At 38.3% G+C, this 20,868-nt stretch overlaps 2 protein-coding genes across 2 annotated transcripts; both read left to right on the top strand.

Annotated features, from left to right (window-relative positions):
* Positions 1-558: 558 nt before the first annotated feature.
* On the top strand, positions 559-12,590 carry LOC148085283 (transmembrane protein 79-like). Its single transcript, XM_087782436.1, has 5 exons — positions 559-685; positions 6,779-7,060; positions 8,454-9,005; positions 9,997-10,210; positions 11,964-12,590. Exons 2-5 carry the CDS (start codon positions 6,790-6,792, stop codon positions 12,211-12,213), a joined length of 1,287 nt encoding a protein of 428 aa, XP_087638562.1. The 5' UTR covers positions 559-685; positions 6,779-6,789; the 3' UTR covers positions 12,214-12,590.
* Positions 12,591-13,973: 1,383 nt separating this feature from the next.
* ndufs7 (NADH:ubiquinone oxidoreductase core subunit S7) lies at positions 13,974-19,143 on the top strand. Its single transcript, XM_087783455.1, has 8 exons — positions 13,974-14,008; positions 14,773-14,809; positions 15,560-15,631; positions 15,717-15,837; positions 16,786-16,965; positions 17,616-17,662; positions 18,800-18,888; positions 18,953-19,143. The coding sequence occupies exons 1-8, from the start codon at positions 13,993-13,995 to the stop codon at positions 19,048-19,050; spliced, it is 660 nt and encodes a 219-aa protein (XP_087639581.1). The 5' UTR covers positions 13,974-13,992; the 3' UTR covers positions 19,051-19,143.
* The last annotated feature ends 1,725 nt before the right edge of the window (positions 19,144-20,868 follow it).

Genomic DNA, 20,868 nt, shown 5'->3' with positions numbered 1-20,868 from the left:
TTGGATAAAGATCTCAGATGATGCAAGATCCCTCCTCCTCCTCTTCTCCTTCTCCTCCTGCACTTCTCCTCCTCCTCCTCCTTCTCTTCTCCTCCTCCTCCTCCTGCTCTCCTCTTCTCTTCTCTTCCTCTTCTCCTCCTCCTCCTCCTCCTCTTCTCCTCCCCCTCTTCCTCTCCTCCTCCTCCTCCTCCTCTCCCCCTCTCTTCTCCTCCTCCCCCTTCTCCTCCTCCTCTCCTCCTCTTCTCTTCCTCTTCTCCTCCTCCTCCTCCTCCTGCTCTCCACTTCTCTTATCTTCTCTTCCTCTCCTCCTCCTGCTCTCCTCTTCTCTTCTTCTCCTCCTCCTCCTCTTCTCCTCCTCCTCCTCTTCCTCTTCTCCTCCTCATCCTCCTCTTCCTCTTCTCCTCCTCTTCCTCTTCCTCTTCTCCTCCTCCTCCTCCTCCTCCTCCTCTTCTCCTCCTCCTCCTCCTCCTCCGCCTCTTCTCCTCCTCTACTCCTCCTCCTCCTCCTCTTCCTGCAGCTTTATTCTCTCCATATGGTGTGTGCCATGGTACCCTGGACAGAGAGAAAAAAGGGCGGAGGAACAGACTCGTATTTTCTCCTGAAATTTGATTCACAAGCTGAGGATCGAGGAGACAAAAAGCGCGTGAGGGGGAGGGAGAGCGACAGACACACGGCGGCCACACAAGTAAGTTTGCACTTTTTCTTCCACTTTCTCTCTCGTCTCTCGCTTCCGAATCCGTGGATTCGTGAGACTTTTCTCGCAGACAGGAGGAGGTTTGTTTGAGGGTCGCTCGGGGGGCTCGAGGAGGAGGTTTGGAGCACGTTGGCCCCCCGCGCGTCTCCACATCCTCCTCCTGCAGCGTTTTCTGCCCTCCGACTGAAAAGAAGAAAAAAAAACCGCGGATCAAACTCTCACGATATATCTTTAAGTTCCCAGACTTTATGGTGTTTGTTTGTACCTTTGCTGTACTTTTGAACGTGCATTCTGGACCGTGAACGCCGCACGATGTTCACGTCATTTACGGTCTTCAACATCTTCATTAACTTAACTCAAAACATCTGCACATCCCTTTAATGACCCGAACTCTTTTCTGCAACACAAACTCTGAAGTCCTCTTAAGATTTATTTTAACTTATCAAACGGCTAAAAACTTCGTTCTCTCCATTTATCTTCATAAAGATTCTTTTCACGTCCTGCTGCTGTGGGGAACTGGACAAGCCAGTTGTAATGAGCCTCTTTTTTACGCAGCAAAAATCCTTTAGGAACTTGCAGAACAGGATCACGGTGATCCCTCCAATATTGCAGGGTAATGTTCCGGGACACAACAGGATGACATGCAGGAGAAGAAAACCATGTTTATTAGTTTTGGTGTATTTAACATTTTTCTCATGCTGTTCTCTCCTTTAACAAGTCTTGCAGTTTCTCGGTCTCTCTCAGGCAAAACTGTCAAGAATGAGTGAAAGTAGAAATATGTACATGTGTCTGTAAAGTCAGCGGCAAATGTGTCACTCGATTGATGCATTTGTAATTTGAAATATATAGTCGAAAACATTCTTTACACGCGTGACTTTTGTCTCTGTCTGGCCACGGTTGTTTGTGTTTGTTTAACAGGATGTTTACATTTATTGTTTGTAAAGATGACACACTAATGCCAGCAGCTTGTATCATAAATGTATACATATTTATTGAAATTACACATTTGTAAAGCGAGTTACTCATTTGGAAAACTAGTTGAGTACTTCTGAATCGTGTTACACATTTGTACATTAAGTTACTTATTACTAAAGCTATTCACCCATTTGGAAAACCAATCACGTATTTGTCAATCGTGTTTCACATTTATTAATCGAGTAACGCATTTGGAAAACTAGTTATGTACTTGTGAATCAAGTTACACATTTCTAAATTGAGTTAGACATTTCTATATTGAGTTACACATTTGTAAATCGAGTTACACATTTGTAAATCGAGTTACACATTTCTAAATCGATTTATACATTTGTAAATCGACTTAAGCATTTGTAAATCGAGTTACACATTTCTAAATCGATTTACACATTTGTAAATCGAGTTACGCATTTGTAAATCAAGTTACGCATTTGTAAATCGAGTTACACATTTATAAATCGAGTTACTCATTTGTAAATCGATTTATACATTTGTAAATCGAGTTACACATTTCTAAATCGAGTGACGCATTTGTAAATCGAGTTACTCATTTGTAAATCGATTTACACATTTCTAAATCGAGTAACACATTTCAAAATTGAGTTGCGCATTTTGTAAATTGTGTTACGCATTTGTGAATCGAGTTACACATTTCTAAATCGAGTGACGCATTTGTAAATCAAGTTTCTCATTTGTAAACCGATTTACACATTTCTAAATCGATTTACACATTTCTAAATCGATTTAGACATTTCTATATTGAGTTACGCATTTTGTAAATTGTGTTACGCATTTGTGAATTGAGTTATGCATTTGTAAATCAAGGTACGCATTTGTAAATTAAGATAGACATTTCTAAATCGATGCTAAATCTGCGTGTCACAGTATAAATAGGGTATTGATGAATACTGGTAATGCTACCGATATCTTCACGTCGACATTGGTTCCTAAACTCTTTCGATACACATTTTATAAGGTATTTTCTAACCAAAAGAAACTACGTTACAAATAGTAAAAAGTTTAATTTCCACTCCAAGCTTAGTTCAACTACTGAAAAAAGTTTTCGATACTCGGTACGACTGAAGCGTTACAGTCGGTGCCACAAAAGGACTTCTATACCCAGCTCTGCACACATTTGTAAAACCATTCATGCATTTGTTTCAGTTATGACCCGATAATAACCCAATATCGTAATAACACATGAATGCAACTTGGGCGGAGCCAATCAGTGACCAGGACCAGTAGGCAGAGCTTTGACTCTTTTAAAGGAATCATAACAAAAACCTTATATGAAAATCTTATCAAGTCCTTCCATGTCTGGATGTAGCCGTTAGCTTGACGATGCTATCCGGCTAAAGGTAGCACTACTACTGTTGTGGCGGTTCAGCTAAAGGAGGTTTCAGTCAGGACCGAAACTTGGGGTTGAATCTCACAATGAACTGGTCGCACAGAAACTCTCCTGCAGGGGAGACTCCAGGGAGCGAAAGTGAAAATGATGGAATGTACGTCGAGAAACCAGTTATGTGCAGGCGACCGGAAGATCGAGGAGGTTGTTATGACGACGGTTTTAAGTTCATTCCTGTCAGAGTTGCCGCAGTTTTGAATATGAAGAATATTTAACGAATCCATCTGTGACGTCCAAATACACACGTCTAATCTAGATCCTGACTCTTTTTTTATTTTTAAATAAAGGTTTGTCACCGCGCGTCATAAACCCCAGAAGTCTCCACTTCCAAGGGACTTGTTGTATAAACAAAGTGGGGTGTGATTACAGCTGGCTGGAGGAGGAGTGAAGCCATTATTACGTCATAATGGACTCTGCTCTCGTAACCTCTCGTTCACCCAGAAACATGGTAACGATGAGGGACTTACTGCATCTTGGAGAGGAGAAGAATTTTTACATGAGTTACTCTTAAAATGTGTTTTCTATAAAGGATTATATTACTTCCTCATCATGAATCAATAAATATTTCTATAAATGTAATAAATTAGTGAATAAAGTGATTTCTAAACCATAAACAGATAAAAAACAAATATTACTAGATTAAATACTAATATCATTTAATTTAGATATAATGTGAAGCAAAAAAAAGTAAATCCTAATGCAAATAACTTGTATAATAATAATTTAAATTACCCCTGAGTGCTCAACTTCAGAGTCAAAAACAGAAACTTTCTTTTACCACCGAGCAGCTGAGGTTGTTGTGGCGAGAGAAAGAATCAAGTACAGAAATAAATGATGACAAACTGGAGTGGTTAGCATTAGCATTACACTCTGAATAATTAAAGCTATTTTAGTTTGCTAGTTAACGTGTACGACAATTCACATCCTCGGTAATCGAAATGTTAGTTAAGGTTTATTTTGACCATGATTTTGGAGTGTTTTTTAAAACCTCTTGTGTCTCGAACTCTCTGTTGCAACGTGACGCCGCTCGGCTGCTGGAGATTCATTCATGTGGAAAATTACAAGTCTAAAAAAGCTGAAGCCTCAAAACGTCAGATTTTGGCGCTAATGTCGGAAACTTTCAAGTTATTATTATTTTAAAAGCAGCTGGAACTATCGGATGTGTACGTTTTTATATCTCCGCCTGTGAACTTTTCACAAACCAGGGGCTTTTTCGGAGCGGCTTGTTTTTCTTTATAGGAAAAATATAATTTAACAGGATTTTATGAGGGACAAATTATAACTTTTGTCTGTGTTGAGTATTTATCCGTCTATGTTCCAGGGTTCCCCACATGGCTAACCACAAGAAAATTAATAAAAATGTTTCTCTTTAATTGATTGATAAGATCTTGGTGGTCAATCAATAACTGAGGATTATTACTGATTTCTTACTGTTTTCATCATCTTTTTGGGTTTATTTTGCAATAATGCAGTTAAAAGTGTATTTGAAATACTTAGCTTAGCTTCAATGCTAACATAGCAGGATAACTATCGGCCACAACACATTTTGCTTACATATTTGGAAATTAAAATTGAGATATATAGTTTGCTAACATGTAGCCCTTCACTATCATTCATTTTATTTATTTATTAAACAGGCATACAATGGTATAAAAGTTGGGAAGCTAACAAGAGTGCTAACATCGTCCCATCAAATGATGCCAGTTTGCCAGATAAAATTAAATGGATTATTATTTTTATTTTATTTATTCAAAGCAAAAGATAAACAAGCTTTGTCTCCGGTGAAGTCAAGCAGGATTATTTCAACTCCCTTTAGTCGCTCACTTTAAACTAACAAGGCCTTCAAAAAAAGCCTATAAATTTCAGTGACACCTCAAAATTCCTTCTCTACAAATGGTCTCCCCCTGTTCTGTTTACATCACGTGAGGGTCTGGACATTCCTGGACCATGGTCTGTGTGATCCACATTTGTTTGGATTCCTAGATTAACCTGAAGATGAAATACATTGTTTTATTTTTACATTTAGGCAAAAGAAAAAAAAAGATTTGGAAGGAAAATCTTCCATTTGACTGAAAAAAAAACTATTAAAATTGTATTGTAAAAAGTATGGACGAATTTATGTCATAATAATTCATCAAAACAAAGGAAAATTAAAACTTGTCAATGTGAAATTGGAAAATGGACTCATTGTTTCTCAATTGCTCAATGGTTCTGTTTTAATAATCCGTTTATGAGCCACAGTAACATAGTGAGTGTCAATTTAAAGTCTGGCTCCCAGGAAAAACAAATCAAATAAACCGTCTGGAAATAAATTGGTTTCCAGAGTCACTGCTAAACTTTATGATTTACTTTATTTGTCTGTTTTTGTTGTTGTTTTAGAATTATAGAATTTCAACTACAAATTAATAACGATTGTTAAAACAGATATCTTAAGGTAAAGTATAGTTATTCCAACAATAACCAGTAGCTTGTTTTTATCTTTTTTGTATTTAATGTAATCTCGTACATAATAGGAAAAAAAGAAGATGCATATTTAATGTCAGTTTTTACATTTCTTTTTACATTCTATTGTCATCATTTTTTTTATAAATGTAAACACTTCTTCAGGTTATTGATGAATCCGTGGTTAATTATAGCTGAGAAACAACAATAAAGTAATAATAATAATTGCTAACAGGTGTCGTTAGCGTTAGCTGCCTCACCTGATGCTAACCTTAGCTTGCCTTCTTACTTATTTGAAACTGTACAGCAATTTATTTTGTTATTACAAGATGCCGTATAAAAACCTACATGTGCTTTAGTGCTGCCCGGGGGGGCCACAAGGTCATGTAGCAGCTAACCATTTTTATTTTGGATCTATAATTCTTATTCATTACAGTATTATAATTATGACTACTTTCTTTAGGACTTTTGGCCTCCGTTTTAGTCATTTCTGTGAGTATTTATTGTCCCTCAAATTTTAAGTAAATATTCAATACATATTTAAAAAGTATTTTCACTTTAGAGAAAAAAAAGTAAATACAATCAGTAAATATTTTGAGCCTATTTAGCTTTATTTATTTACCTAGGATTTTTGTCCCTTTATATTTGTTCAATGGCACCTTGCATCAGTCCATGTTTAAATTGTGGCCCCTGGGTTAATTTAAATGCCCACCACTGCCATATAAGATTATTTACGTGTATCTACGATGCATTTACGCTCCTGCTCAAACTACTTTAAATAAAAGTTCTATCAGGAAGATTGAAAAAAGGAATTTTTCCGAATTGTTCCAAATCGGTCCCCGGGGCCGGCGGGTTTAATAAGTAGGTCAGTCATCAGCACACGTGTAACTTGTCATTTCTAGCACTCTGTGCCTCTCCAGATGAAACGAGAGGGATTCTAAACGAGCTCTGCAGCTGTCCTGAGATTACAGGTTTCAAAAGAAGGGCTGACTCAGCAGATGCGGGTCATCCACGGGCTTCTTGTCCGGGCGGTTTTTCTCCGCTCTTTCTTCTACCTCCGTTTTTAAACTCCGGGGGAAACCACAACAACTCCCAAAAGTAAAAATGCGCTCTCTCTCGTGTTGACCGTTCTGTGGTGGACTCTCCGGGGACTCGCCCTGACTCCGCCCGGAGGAACACGAAATAATGGCATTTTATTGAGGATTACCTTATTCTTTAAGGGATTTTAATTGACTCAACGTGTCTCCGTGTCTCACCCTCAGGGTGCAGGACTATGACCTCCAGGCTCCAGAACACAGACGTTCAGAACGCAGAAGAACTCGACAGCATGAAGGAGTCCATCAGCGACATCATCAACCAGCTCCAGGACATCGACCCGGCCCGACTCTCCTTCTCGCCTTTCCTGGACCTGGACACTCAGATCTGCATGGCGCCGGTGTCCGACAGCCCCGAGTCCTCGGTGGAGGAGCTGCACTCGTCCCCTCACTCTGTGACCGGCTCCCAGCGGTCCCTCGGGCCCCCGCCGGCGTCGGGTCAGCAGAAGGGTGAGTCGGGGCGTTATATTGACTCCATCGTTTTCACTACATGAGTAGAAATACTTTGGGTTTATTTGGGTTGATGATTTTCAGAGTAACCTGTACTTTTTAGAATTATGGACAAAAATGTTTGTTCATTTTAATGTAGCGACTGGAGCTCAGTTGTCTTCGTCTTCGTCCAAAAAGACACTTAAAAACATCCAAATGCCTCCATACTGTTCGTCTGTAACGTCCATCTTGTATTGAAGCCTTGACAAGAGGAATTGTTCCAGAATTATTTTTAAACTATATTTTAAGCTTGTTTGTAGCAGAAGCTAAAAGGCTAACATGCTACACAGACAGGAAGTACTCTCAGTGAATATTGGGAGCACTTCCTGTCTACTGTCTCTGGTCTTTTTTGACAAAGACAACTGAGCTCCAGTCGCTAACAAACATTTTTGTCTATAACTCTAAAAAGGAACAGATTACTCTGAAAATAATCACAACCCTTAGTCGACATGAGGGTGAGTAGAAAATGAGTGACATTTTGGCTTTTTGGACATTTTACTTGCCCAGTGCACAAATTTTAACAGAGTAGTTCGGTCTCAAATCAAACTCTGCTGCTACACACTAACAGGAAATGACTCGACAGCTTCTTCTTCTACTACTTTTTAGCGCTGATTGCAACCAGCTGTTGGAACACTATCATCGACACTTGACAGCACTTTTGGTCAATTGAAATTAAGTTTTAAAGTTGTTGTTTTGTGGTAAAAATGTGTGTTTTCTCGAGACGTTTACGCCGTTCTCTGCGCCGAAGACGCTCTTGTGCACTTAAAATAGTGTAAGTGCAGAAGTGCACGATTTAAGACACACCCCCGGCTAGATATAGCGAGAGCTCCCAGTGTCTACTGTCAACACTTTTATTCCTTTTATTAAGTTTGACTTTTTTGGACGAAGATGAAAATGACAATAACAAAGATTATAAAGCAAACAGCGCCATCTAGTGGTTTCTCAAAATGCAGACACTGCATCGTGATACAGTGATACAGTATTTATATGATAATCTTAAAAACTAAATATGTATTAAAAAACATCAGCAGTCAATGTGTTTTTTTTATAAATGGTTTACTAAAACAAATACTGCTGTTTCTCTACCAACATTCTTTTTCCTGATTAATAAAACTTAAAATAGTTTCCTACTTTAAGTAAACTACTAAATCGTTTTGGGTTTTGCAGAGAATGAGTTGACAGTGATACAAGAGAACACTTGAATCAAATATAACAATAAAGACGAATCAAAATATCCTGTATTTGACAAGTAAAGCTTCTGTGTAACATCTGTTCTTTAAGGCTCTGTAACCATTGTATCAATATATCATTGTTTTCATTTGTGGATCCAGTGTAATAAGTTTCATTTCCCCAGGTTCTACCTCCTGCCACGTGGAGCCCCACGATGACCTCCCACAGGAGACCCCGACAGACGCCAGAGAAGATCCCGATCAAACACTTTCCAGTCCCGTCATCACGGCAGACAAATTGGAAAGCGCCTCGGAAAACTGCATCAGTCCTCCAGCCCCGGCCTCACAGGGAGACATTCCCAACGGCACTGACGCGCTCAGATGGAGTCCAGAGACCACCCGTCCGGACTCGGGTGCGGGGGAGCACCGCCCTCTGATAGGCCGACCCCCCGAGAGTGTGGAGCTGTCGGTGTGGAGCCCCGAGGCCGGAGGGGACCCCCTGACGGAGGAGGTCGCGGGAGACGGACGCTGCTGCTGCTGCTGCAGGTGCAAATGCTGTCAGAGCGGCAGAGTTCCCGCTTTCCTCTCGGTGCTGGCCTCGCTGCTGTGCGCCGCCGGGATCCTCTACGGACTCTATTTCCACGTCCCCTTGCAACCCCCGGACTTCCCAGACTTGAGTGGACGCATGACTTTCACTCTCTGCTGCTGCCTGGTGGCCTCGCTGCCCGTCCTGCTCGGTGAGTGTTTTTTCTGGAAAACACGGCGGCACAAAACCCCCCCCCTGGGAGGCAGATAAAGAGGATTTGGGGTCGTCTAGCCGCCTTGTCTTGGAATGTCTTTGTTCCGAGAGTAATTTCACTGGCATGTAAACTTTAAAACTGGGTAAAAACATCATATAATAACTACTGAAAATAGAATGGAAAAATGTTGTCTATAAGGATATTGCGTAAGTGTAATTATGGCATTTTTATAATACTTTAATTCTATGTTATTTTAATATTAACTATATTGCCTTAGAAGATTCTTAAAGCGCAACTAATGTCAGACTCAAACACAAACTCTTATTACTTTATAAACCGTCTGAAATCTGGGCGAACGAGAGGTTACGAGTGCGGAGTGCATTATGACGTAATAATGGCTTCACTCCTCCTTCAGCCAGCTGTAATCACCATCCCCCTTTTGTTTATACAACGAGTCCCTTGGCGGTGGAGACTTCCTGGATTTTGACAAGCTGTGACAAATCTAGATGCTTGACCAATCACAGCAGAGTTGGTGTGGTTATGGTAAACAACATTTAATCTCCAGAAAAACACTCTAAAACAGTTTTATTCTGACCTTACAGGGGCAACATCATAAGTTTTTAGATAGTATTAGTCGTTGCGGCCCTCATAAGGGAAAAAGAACGATAGAATAAATCCAAGTCATGGCCCGGGAGCCAAATATGGCCCTCCATTTCATTTTATGTGGCCGCCAGATTGTCGGCTCAAAATCAAAGTATATTATTCTTCAAAATTGATTGACAGTCGGTTCTGTGAGAATGTTTGAAGCATCATAGCTGAACTAGAGATTGTAAGGAAGGTACCAGCTTCAAGTCTCATGTCACCCAACCATGACCGAGTTTATTATCCTTTTCAAGACGATTGTCTGAAAGTAAAATTATTTTACATTCATTATTTGATGAAAACAGTTACATTTCACTAAAGATTCTTCATCTTGTGTCTCTTCCAGCTATGATTGTGGGTCATGTCTGTCAGTTCTGCAGTGGCTCCTTGAGCCTGCAGGCGCCGCCATCGGGGCGGCAGAAGATCCAGCAGATGTTCGTCAAAGCTTCTCTGGAGCTGCTGTTCCTCTACGTCCTCAATCTGGTCTTGATGACTTTCCTGCTGCCGCGGGAGGAGATGAAGTTGGTGCCCATACTGGCCATCATGTTCGTCATCGGAAGGTGAGTTTTAAATATGTGTTTTTCATCTTCACTTGTGGAATATTTATGTGGATTGTTAACAAAAGAGTTGGGAGTGGAAGACAATCCAATAACAACATTTTAATGATCAATTTGACTTCAATTAACACAGTCCAGTTCACACGAAACATGCTACTACAAATCTTAATGAATCCAAATGAACCAAAAAAAAGGAGGAAGTCCAGAAACAGGATGGCGTCTTGAACCACTAAAGCAAAAAGAAAACAAAGAGAAATTCAATGACGAAGTAGAACTCACCAAAACAGAGTAACAAAAAGCTTTGATGAAATAGTCCCAAGTATTTCAAGGAATCAAAAATCCAACACCAATTAACAAACAAACGAGCAAGCAAGAAAACGAGGAAAGTCTGTTGTACCAGGTAGAACTGTAAAGCGAGCTAACGCCGGTCCATGTAAAGTCTTGTGTATATAAAGGGTTGGATTATTGACAGATTGCAGACAGTTGTGTGTCAGTAGGTGGTCCTCCCATACACTGCTGGAACTGCCCGACAACTCAACACATAAGTTGTCCTTTAATGTAAATTATTTAAAAAATGGTGTAAAAACTAAAACGTTTTTGTATAAAAAGAAACTTTATCCATTTTTTGGATTTATGTTGATGTTAAAAAATACTAAAACAGTTTTATTCTGACCTCACAGGGGCCACATTAATACAGTCAAAGGCTGTGGCTCTCAGGCATCAGCTTGTCTGTGTTAGGCCATAAAATAATTAATAAATACAATAAAATTATTGTAATTTGACACACACGAACAAGAACATTACAGCGATCTTATCCATTTTCTTTTCTTTCTAAAAAAGCAATCAAGAAAAGCTGTAGAGGGGTGGGGAGGGAGGGAAGCACATGGGTATTCATATTAAATTCATATTGAATTCAAATGCTCAAACCTTTTTTGATGTATACACTGCATTTCAAAAGAAAAAACTACCTTTGGTTTGCTATCTGTGTGTTGTTTATTTAATTTTAGTTAATGTATTACTTTACCTTATTTATCTTTATTTTTATTTATATTTCTATTTTATTTTCTGATTGGGGGGAAAAGAAACAATAATCTGTTTTTTCTGAATTTCCCTGGTCTGTTAAAAAACAAAAAAGTATATTACATGTGTGAAAATGTATACATTGTTGAATATGTCTCAATAAACATATCTGAAAGAAAAAAAAAGAAAAGCTGTAGAGATAATTGACGTAACTTTTAGTTGACTCACTTGCATTACATGTAGTTCTTATTAATTTCTAGTAATAATAGTAAATCACATGTCCTGCCAAGTCATTTGATGTGCTCGATAAAATAACAAACATCATAAATAAAATGACTTAAGGCATGATTAAGAATTAACTTTAATATATATATTTATTTATATATATATTTTTGCTTACTACAAAAAAAATATCTTGTATTCATTGATTTTTCTTTATTTTAATTGCCCTTTTTTTTCCAGTGCAGCAAAGTCAAATTATTTTTGTATTATAAGATGGATGCTATTCAACCATTTGTGGCTCCAGAACAAAGAATTACATGTTGAAAGCCAGTGGATATAAATACAGAGCGTCTTCTGCCAGAAATAAATCATGTTCTAATATGATAAAAGGCTTTAAAATATACTTAAGTAAACACACATAGACTTCAGTGGTTCATTCCAGGTCTCCAACTTGCCTTGGTCAATGTTGTGTCACTGGGGGTTTTGAACGTCTCCCGCCCTCTTCCCTCCACAGGATCATCTACCTGCTCAGCTTGTACGACTGCGGCTCCTGGCGAGGCTTCGGCTCCGGCCTGACCGTCTTCCCGCTCCTGGCCATGGTGGCCCTCAACGTGTACCTCATGTACACGCTGCTCCCCCGGGACTCCTGGCTGGGCTCCCGCGACGTCCACTACAACCAGGTCACCCCTTCGTCCTGGCCCCCCGGGAACGCTTCGCAGAGCCCGAGCAGCCAACCAGACATCCGAGCCACGGACACTCAGTGAGGAGGAGGCTGGGTCCCGCCGTACTCCCCCCCCCCCGAAAATAGTTCATTCCTGTGGTCTGCAGCGCTGCGCAGCTTCACATGCTGCCGCTGTCTCCTCCCGTCTGTGACAGCTTCACTCCTCCGACCGTCTTGGAACGTGGATTTATAGCTTTTTATATCAAGCTCTCTGGTGGGGGAAAGAAAGCCCTCGAGCAACGCTTCTGGTGGAATCCAGCGCCTGCGTTTAGTGTCTGAACTCTTTAGTACTTAAAAGTCTTTTTTGATGTTTTTTTAACCCAAATTTTTGGTTTTGACTTTAAAAACCAACGACCAAAGAAATGTTCGTTTCTGATGCTATTTTTTACTTTCTAGAAGGTTTTTTTGACAAATAAAAGCCGTTTGTAGAAACGAGTTTCCTCTGGGTTTTTTTGGGGGTTTTGCAGTTTGTGTTGACGATGCATCCATTCCTGGAGGAGCTGCGGTGCGAGTCCACAGCTCCGGGACTGTTATTATGTGATAACACGCTCTGAGAGCTGCTCTCATCTCCACCCCTGAGCTGCTCACACTCACTGACAACGTCATCCTTAGATTTCGACTTATTGAATTAAAAAACACAGCATTGTCACAATCGTTGAAGAAATCAAACACAGTCTCTCTTTGCGCTTGATGATCTACTGACTCCTTTAAGAAATATCTTAAGACGTTTTTATTTGTTCAGGCTTTTCCTTGATTTTCTGGAACTCCTGTTGTGTTATCAGTTTTATCTTGACCTTTAAAGTATATACTTTATTGGATATTGTTTTGATTGTTTAAGCGCTTTCTGACCCTGGTCTGGAAAAGCGCTATATAAATAAAAATTACTTACTTACTTACTATTAACACGTACATTAGGAGGTGATTCTGAATCATCTGAAAAGTTGAATCTCAAGATAATTGTCTTCAGGAAGTCATTGTTTATCTGCTTGAATCAGCTTCAAACATGTGATGGATTCACAGTTGGCTCGTCTCTTGAAGTTATCGTTGGAATCCAGCCTGAAAAACATGTTGCCTTTAATGTCACGCTTTCAAGACTCTAAATAATTAAACAGAGCGATGACAGAAATGGGTCACGAGTGCTCGCCGTGCCTGTACAGCTGCTCCACTGGTTAAATGATTTGTGTTGGCGAACAAACAAGTTTGGAAAATGTTTTTAATTCGAATTACCATCTCAACTTTACGCTGGAGTCAGTAGTCTGGCCTTTTGAATCTTTATTTTAAGCATCTTCCGTGTGATTATATCTCAGTCATATGCCGTCAATAAACTCATAAAATAGGTCAAACCATTACAGGGTTAGATTGTGATTCCGTCTGCCAGATTGATAGGATTAATAAAGAAATATAAGACTTATTTGTGTTTATATTAGAATTATTTATGCAAAAAATAAGCATATCAGTGAATAATAAATGTTTAATATGCTATATCAAAAATGTGAAAATCCAACGCAAAATAAAGAAATTGTACAATTTTAAAAACAATAAAAGTGCTTTATTTATTCATTTATTTTTATAATATCCACAATCCCGCTCTTTTGTCATTTTTTTTAAAATCAACATATTCCTATCTCTTTTTGTTATTATTATTTATTATACGTTTTTTAATTTAGCTCTAAATGAGCTAAGTGACCATCACAAATAAAAGTAAGATAAATACTGTTAAATATGAATATTTTCCTGAGACACATCGAGCCCTGTGAATGTTACAACAGCGCCCTCTGCAGTCTAAACTCATATTACGTTTGACGTAACTAGAATTTCAAAGATGGCGGCGTTGGTCGGTGAGTAATGTTTTGATTGAAACGTTTAGCCTTAAAAGATGGTGTCAAGCTTATATAGATATATCGGGGATGGTTTTTGTTAAAATAAACCACAGTCAACACAGTTATCAGGAGTTAAAACGTTATTGTGGTTCTGTATTCGACGTAAATCTTGAGTTTTCAAACTGACCTTGCTTCGTCTGCGTTAGCATAGCATGCTAAACATGTTAGCTTCGTGGTGCGTATGTTAAGAATAAAGGTTATTTAAATTCTTAGACTTAACTAAACCATAGTGGAATAAACGCTACACTGGAATTGCATTTATATCTATTGTATAAGTTTACGTGTGCATTATGTGTTAGTCGTTACCAATGTAAAACACCGCATATTTCAAATGTCTGTCTAAAACTGACTATTCTACTTCAATATTTATTGATTGATATTTATTTACAAACGACGTTGACATTTATAAATAAAGTTTTGGGATAAAGATTCTACTGTTTCATTACCGGGTTTGGAGAAATGCAAATAAAGGGCTATTATGTATAATACCATTTGAAAATAGGATCTTTCATAGTGGATTAATCTGATGGTTTTACCAGATTGTAGATAAATGTATATAAATAATAATCAAGTCATTCAAATTATTATTTTGCCGCTCGGTTTAGATAACTAATAACAAAAGTACTCAAGGTACTACAATGAATTGTTTTCATTGTGAATGTGTCGGACTCAGTTTGTTAATTAATTGAACTTTTTTTTATATATATATATTTATTTTACAGTTCCTCGCCAGAGCCTTCTTGGCTTCTTTTCATCAAGGTAAGGAGCTTTGGATCTGTTAAGAACCTTCACCTGAACCAAATCTTAATTTGTCTACATCTGGTCAGCTGGTCCCTACTTTAGCAAAATATTCTGTAGCTGAATAAGTCATTGACATTTAGTGGTAAAAGACACTTGTTTTCAAATGCAACCAAATGTTTTTAAAATCTATTTCAAAGCTCATTACTAAGACCATACAACATCCTTTTTTAGATGTTTGAATAGAATTTTGCAGATAATTAATTCACATTAGTATTTGATTCTTTTATGCAACACTGATCTATAAATCGATAGACGGAGATAGATAGACGTCTATAGATCGACAAAACTACGCTACAAAACTTAAGAAGAAAAGCTGTTGAACGTAACGTGTTCATTAACCTATGAATAACTTATTATTGCCATAATTTTCTTAAAGGAGATTTAAAAAAAAAAAGGAAATTATACAGGTTAATGCCTCTAAATATGTTCAATGTAGAGACAATGCATCTAATTTAAATAATCTAGTTTGTTTTTCCCCATTTGCAACTATTGCCTCAGTGTTTTATTTTGCATTGTTGTATTTTAAGATCTTGGGAAAACAAACTGAATTGTTAGAATATAAGACAAAGATCACATGTTTAAAAATGGTCAACATCTCAGAAGTTTCTTTGGTGGAAATTATCTTTTTTCGTTGATTGTGAGTGAGTTGAAAATAGATTTGAATCTTTGGTTGTCGTCAATCTAACCAGTTTCTTCTGCTCATCTCAGGCCCATTTCGGCTCTCGCTCTTCACCACAGGCTTCTGCACAATAGCACTAAAAATGACAACCTCACTACAAGGTGAGACTAACTGCAGTGTGTAAACCGACATTAACCGAACCTTGTAGCATGAATTATAACCTCCTGTGTGTCCTCCACCGGTCAGTGTGGTTCCATTCCGAGAGAAGAGCACCACTGTTGCTGCCTCCAAACCAGCAGCTGTAGCCAGCAGCAAGGGCGAGTATGTCGTCACCAAGCTGGATGACCTGATCAACTGGGCGCGTCGGGTGAGCTACATGTCATGCCCTTTTATTTTAGTCCGGAAAGATTCAATTTAGTGTAAAGTGAAGTATTAAAATTCACATGTGGCTCTCTTTTTTGTTCCATTTACCCTTTATTTTGTATAAAAATATAATTCTTTCACCCCAGAGTTGGTACGACTGAGCGTATTTTTAAAGCTCTTGGCAATCCATTTTTTTTTAACCAAATTAAATTTTGCATTAAATAATTAACATTTATTTCCAGGAAATGAATGCGTACTGTTCCGGGAAAAATACTTACTTCTAATCAACTTAACATTTTTTTCAGATTAATTCCTCAAGTAAAACTTCATCTGACCTTTATTCAGCTGCAATGTCATGTGTCATATGCAATAGTTCCTCACTTGATATAAAGTGTATTATGTGTTTTTGAGGGAATAATTATTAAAACGTGTGAAACCTGTAAATGAAGTCCTGCTATTGGATTAAATTCAGAAAAGTTTAGACGGGAACCATACGTTTATTGTTTAAGTTGTTAAATGAGGAATGGGTAAGATTCAACACATTTGTTTCAGCCCCCCCTAGTGAATGAACAGTGTTATTGCAACGATGTGTTGAGAAAAGCTCTCGTCTTCCTGGAAACTTCAAAATTCTTCAGTACTTTTACCACTCTGGAAATCCAGTTTGTCTTTCATGTGGATGACCAGACCACGTCAAAGTTCAGTAGTGGATAGAAGTGTTAAAATCCAAGTTAGGACTTCAGAGGTGCAACATTGTACAAAAAATCATGTTATTTCCAGACTATTAAACACCTGAAAACAGTATGAACGTAACTTGATCTGTACGTGTATGAGCTGTACCCGTCTATAAGATATACAATTTGTAAAAGGAAAAAAAAGAAAATAATCTGATCTTGTTTCTCTGAATTGTATTTTGTAACTTACTTTTTGAATCGTCTGCTAAATGTCTCCTCAGAGCTCTCTGTGGCCCATGACCTTCGGGCTGGCCTGCTGCGCCGTGGAGATGATGCACATGGCCGCCCCTCGCTACGACATGGATCGTTTTGGCGTGGTGTTCAGAGCTAGTCCGAGGCAGGCTGACGTCATGATCGTGGCCGGAACGCTGACCAATAAGATGGCCCCGGCTCTGAGGAAGGTGAGCGAAGACGGTCTTGATCATTCATTTGGAAAAAATATTCAAAAACTGTGTTGGTTAAATATATGCTTAGTCGGAGGTCTTTTTGTATCTTTGTATGAAATCGCCAGCCTTAAATTAATATTAAAAATATCAGTTTACTATGGCACCAGCAGGGGGCGCTTATATACAGGTATATATATATATTTTTTAATTATTATTTAGTATGCAGAACGTGGACCTTTCACATTGCAGAAAAGTTGATGGGGCGTTACAATACTGCTGGTTTCAGAATTGAGCAAAAAAAGACTAACAAAATGTATTTTTCTGTAATGCAATTATTATTAAAAAAAAAGTAGGATGATTTATCTTGAAGAGATGGTATATATTTCAGAATTACCGTAAATCAAATGGTAGAAATATAAAAACAACCAACAGTGCAGGATTTGAATGTACCCCACATCTAGACGGCTCCTCCAAAATCACTATGATTTTCAAAGGTTCCATTGATGGTGTTACGCTTGGGTCTCGGGGTCATGTGGTGTTTCTGCTCAGACAGTCAGTGCTGAGAAGAAGAACAGCTGTGTCAATATGAGCAGGATCATGACCAGTGTGTCTTGTGTTCAGATCTAATTCACACGTCACACAACTCCTCCTCTCCTCCCCGACAGGTCTATGACCAGATGCCCGAGCCCAGATACGTCATCTCCATGGGAAGGTAGGTCGACTGAGAACATTCACGCCAAACGGGAACCATTTTCACTGCTGGTTTATTAACTGCATTATCCTGAAATAATGTCTTTAAAAAACACTTAATTAGAGAAATGTACTCACTTGCAGATAGAATAATAATACCACATTCACACTACTGTAAGTAAGTCATTTTTATCTGTATAGCGCTTTCCCAGACCAGGGTCACAAAGCGCTTAAACAATCAAAACAATATTCAATAAAGTATATACTTTAAAGATCAAGATAAAACTGATAACACAACAGGAGTTCCAGAAAATCAAGGAAAAGCCTGAACAAATAGAAACGTAACTTGTGTTGGAGAAATCCAAAGGTTAATAAACATCATGTTTTTGGAAGTGTATATATTTTATGAAGCTAAGCACCAAACATGTCCCAGATGTTGACATAAAAGTGATACGACAAGAATGGAGGAGAAATGTTTAATTTCTTCTGAATATGTCGCTAGTCACAGGAAGAAAATGGCTCAACTTTTGCTTAAAACTAATACTATTGTATGTAAATTGTTTACGAAAGTTGAAAAATGAGTCATTCATTATATCATGCTGGAAGAAATGAACAACTTGTGTAACTACCAAAAGCTGCTTTTATTTTTTTTAAACGTGCAAGTTTTTACTTTTAATATCTTTAATTTATAGAATAGAATAGAAAATTTTTATTCATCCCCAGAGGGGAAACACACTTTCACAACAGCACAGTTGAAAAAAATAAAGTGCAAGGAAAAAAGAAATAATAAAAGAGATAATAAAAAAATAAAATAAAATAAAACGATCTTAAAAAAAAAAAAAAAAAGAATATAAATAAAATAAAATAAAAATAAAAACAAAAAATAAAATAAAACTTATTTTACAAAATATTATTATTGTACTTATTTTACCTTGATTTACCCACTTATTGATTTTCATCTCAAGTAGTTTTTAATTTGTTTTCTTTTTCTATAAAAAGATCAAATCACATTCACATTATGTAAAATGATGCTATATTGCTTTACTGCAAATAAAAAATAAATGAAAAACGAAAACCCTATGGATCCCAGACTCCTGGTTTAATTTTCTAAACTTTCTAAACTGGTTGTTTGAAGCTGATCAGAGCTTGTCTTCTTCAGCTGCGCTAACGGCGGAGGCTACTACCACTACTCGTACGCCGTCGTCCGAGGCTGCGACAGGATCGTACCGGTGGACATTTATGTTCCAGGTATTTCTTGCACCCCCATCTTCTGCGTGAGTCACTGGTTTATTAAGACGACTGTGGTTCTCAGGCTGCCCGCCCACCGCCGAGGCTCTGCTCTACGGAACTCTACAGCTGCAGAGGAAGATCAAGCGTGAGAAGAAGATAAGCATCTGGTACAGAGAGTGATGGTGGTGTTTGTGTGAATATTAGAGTTTGTTTTGGAGTTCAGCTCCTCCTCCATTTAGAGCTGTAATAAAGTCTTTACTGTCGCCCACTTGACTTTCTTGTCCCGCTTCATGTTTTAAACAAACTGAGATTTCATTCTTGAACTGCTAGCTGCTGAGGGCGCCCCCTACTGCCCTCTGAAAAATATCACACTGCTTCATGAAGCTTCATAACGTCACTAGGGCTGCGTTTTCATTCTTGATTCATGTGCCCTCGCTCACCTACCCTCAGTAATGCCCGCCGTCATCTCAAGGGTCGTCACAATTCTCAGTACAGCGGCAGTGAACTTTGAAAAATCCTCCCTTGAGGACGGAGGGCTCGAGTGAACATTGATGACCCCTTCAGAGCTTTTTATATTACCCACAATGCACTGCTACAATGCATGACAAACACATCCATGGGGTGGCAGTAATGGGCCACGGTTGTCTGCTGTCTGTTTAGTTCAACACTGCAGAAAACTGACCAGAAACTCTTTCCTTCAACTGAGAAAAATCTCTAAATTTAGGAAAAATGTTGTCACAACATGATCTGGAGTTTATAATCGATGTTTGTTTCTTGTCGTCTGGACTTTTGCAACAGTTTATTTTCATGTCTAAACAAGAAGGATCTGTCTCGCCTGCAGTTGATGCAAAACTCGAGAATTTTGAACTGCTCTAGTAGAAGAACTCACATTTCTCTGATCCTTAAAACTCTTCACTGGCTGCCAGTTTCTTTCAGGATCAATTTTAAAATCCTGGTTCTTACTTTCAGATCTATTCATGGTCAGACCTTCCATCAGTGATCTGATCCAGACTTACACCCCAGCTCGGGCTCTGAGGTCTGTGGATCAGAATCTACTGATGGTTCCTGAACACGCTTCAGGACCAGAAGAGAGAAATCCTTCCAGGCTGTTGCTCCTAAGCTTTAGAACGATCTTCCTCTCCGTCTATGTTTGATGATCTACTGACATTTTTATTTGTGCAGGCTTTTCCTTGATTTTCTGAGACTCCTGTGTAAGTATATATTTTATTGGGTATTTTTTTGATTAGTTAAGCGCTTTGTGACCCTGGTCTGGAAAAGCGCTCTATAAATATAAATGACTTTCTTACTTACCAGAGAAGAAAAAGAATATATTTGTTTAAATTTCAATTATTTCATTATATTTATTGTGAAGAAGATTCATTAAAAGGAGGAAGCGTGAATCTGTAATAATTATCTAATTATGCAAATCAGGCTTCTTAAGACCATGATTCTGCAGTGACGCGTTATGACCGGTAGATGTCATCAAAGTGAACAATCTATCGACACGTTAGTTTGTCATTCTCTCAACCTTTATAAGCGTTTTATTGCATTAAAGTCCACAATGGAGAAAAAACACACAAATGTAATATATCCGAATAGACGATTTATCTTGTTTTTTTTAATTCTGCGTTGTTTATTTGGTTTATACATCCTTTTTTATATAAGTAAGTAAGTAATTTATATTTATAAAGCGCTTTTCCAGACCAGGGTCACAAAGCGCTTAAACAATCAAAACAATACTCAATAAGAAATATACTTAAAAGGTCAAGATAAAACTGATAACACCACAGGAGTTCCAGAAAATCAGGGAAAAGCCTGAACAAATAAAAATGTCTTAAGATGTTTCTTGAAGGAGTCAGTAGATCATCAAACACAGAGATGGTTCCAAAGCTTAGGAGCAACAGTCTGGAAGGATTTCTCTCCTCTGGTCCTGAAGCGTGTTCAGGAACCATCAGTAGATTCTGATCCACAGACCTCAGAGCCCGAGCTGGGGTGTAA

The sequence above is a fragment of the Callionymus lyra genome, chromosome 2 (assembly GCF_982586985.1).
Source record: "Callionymus lyra chromosome 2, fCalLyr1.hap1.1, whole genome shotgun sequence".
NCBI classification, from domain to species: domain Eukaryota; kingdom Metazoa; phylum Chordata; class Actinopteri; order Syngnathiformes; family Callionymidae; genus Callionymus; species Callionymus lyra.
Note: the sequence above shows the minus strand (reverse complement) of the source record. Positions and strands in the feature narration are given on the sequence as shown.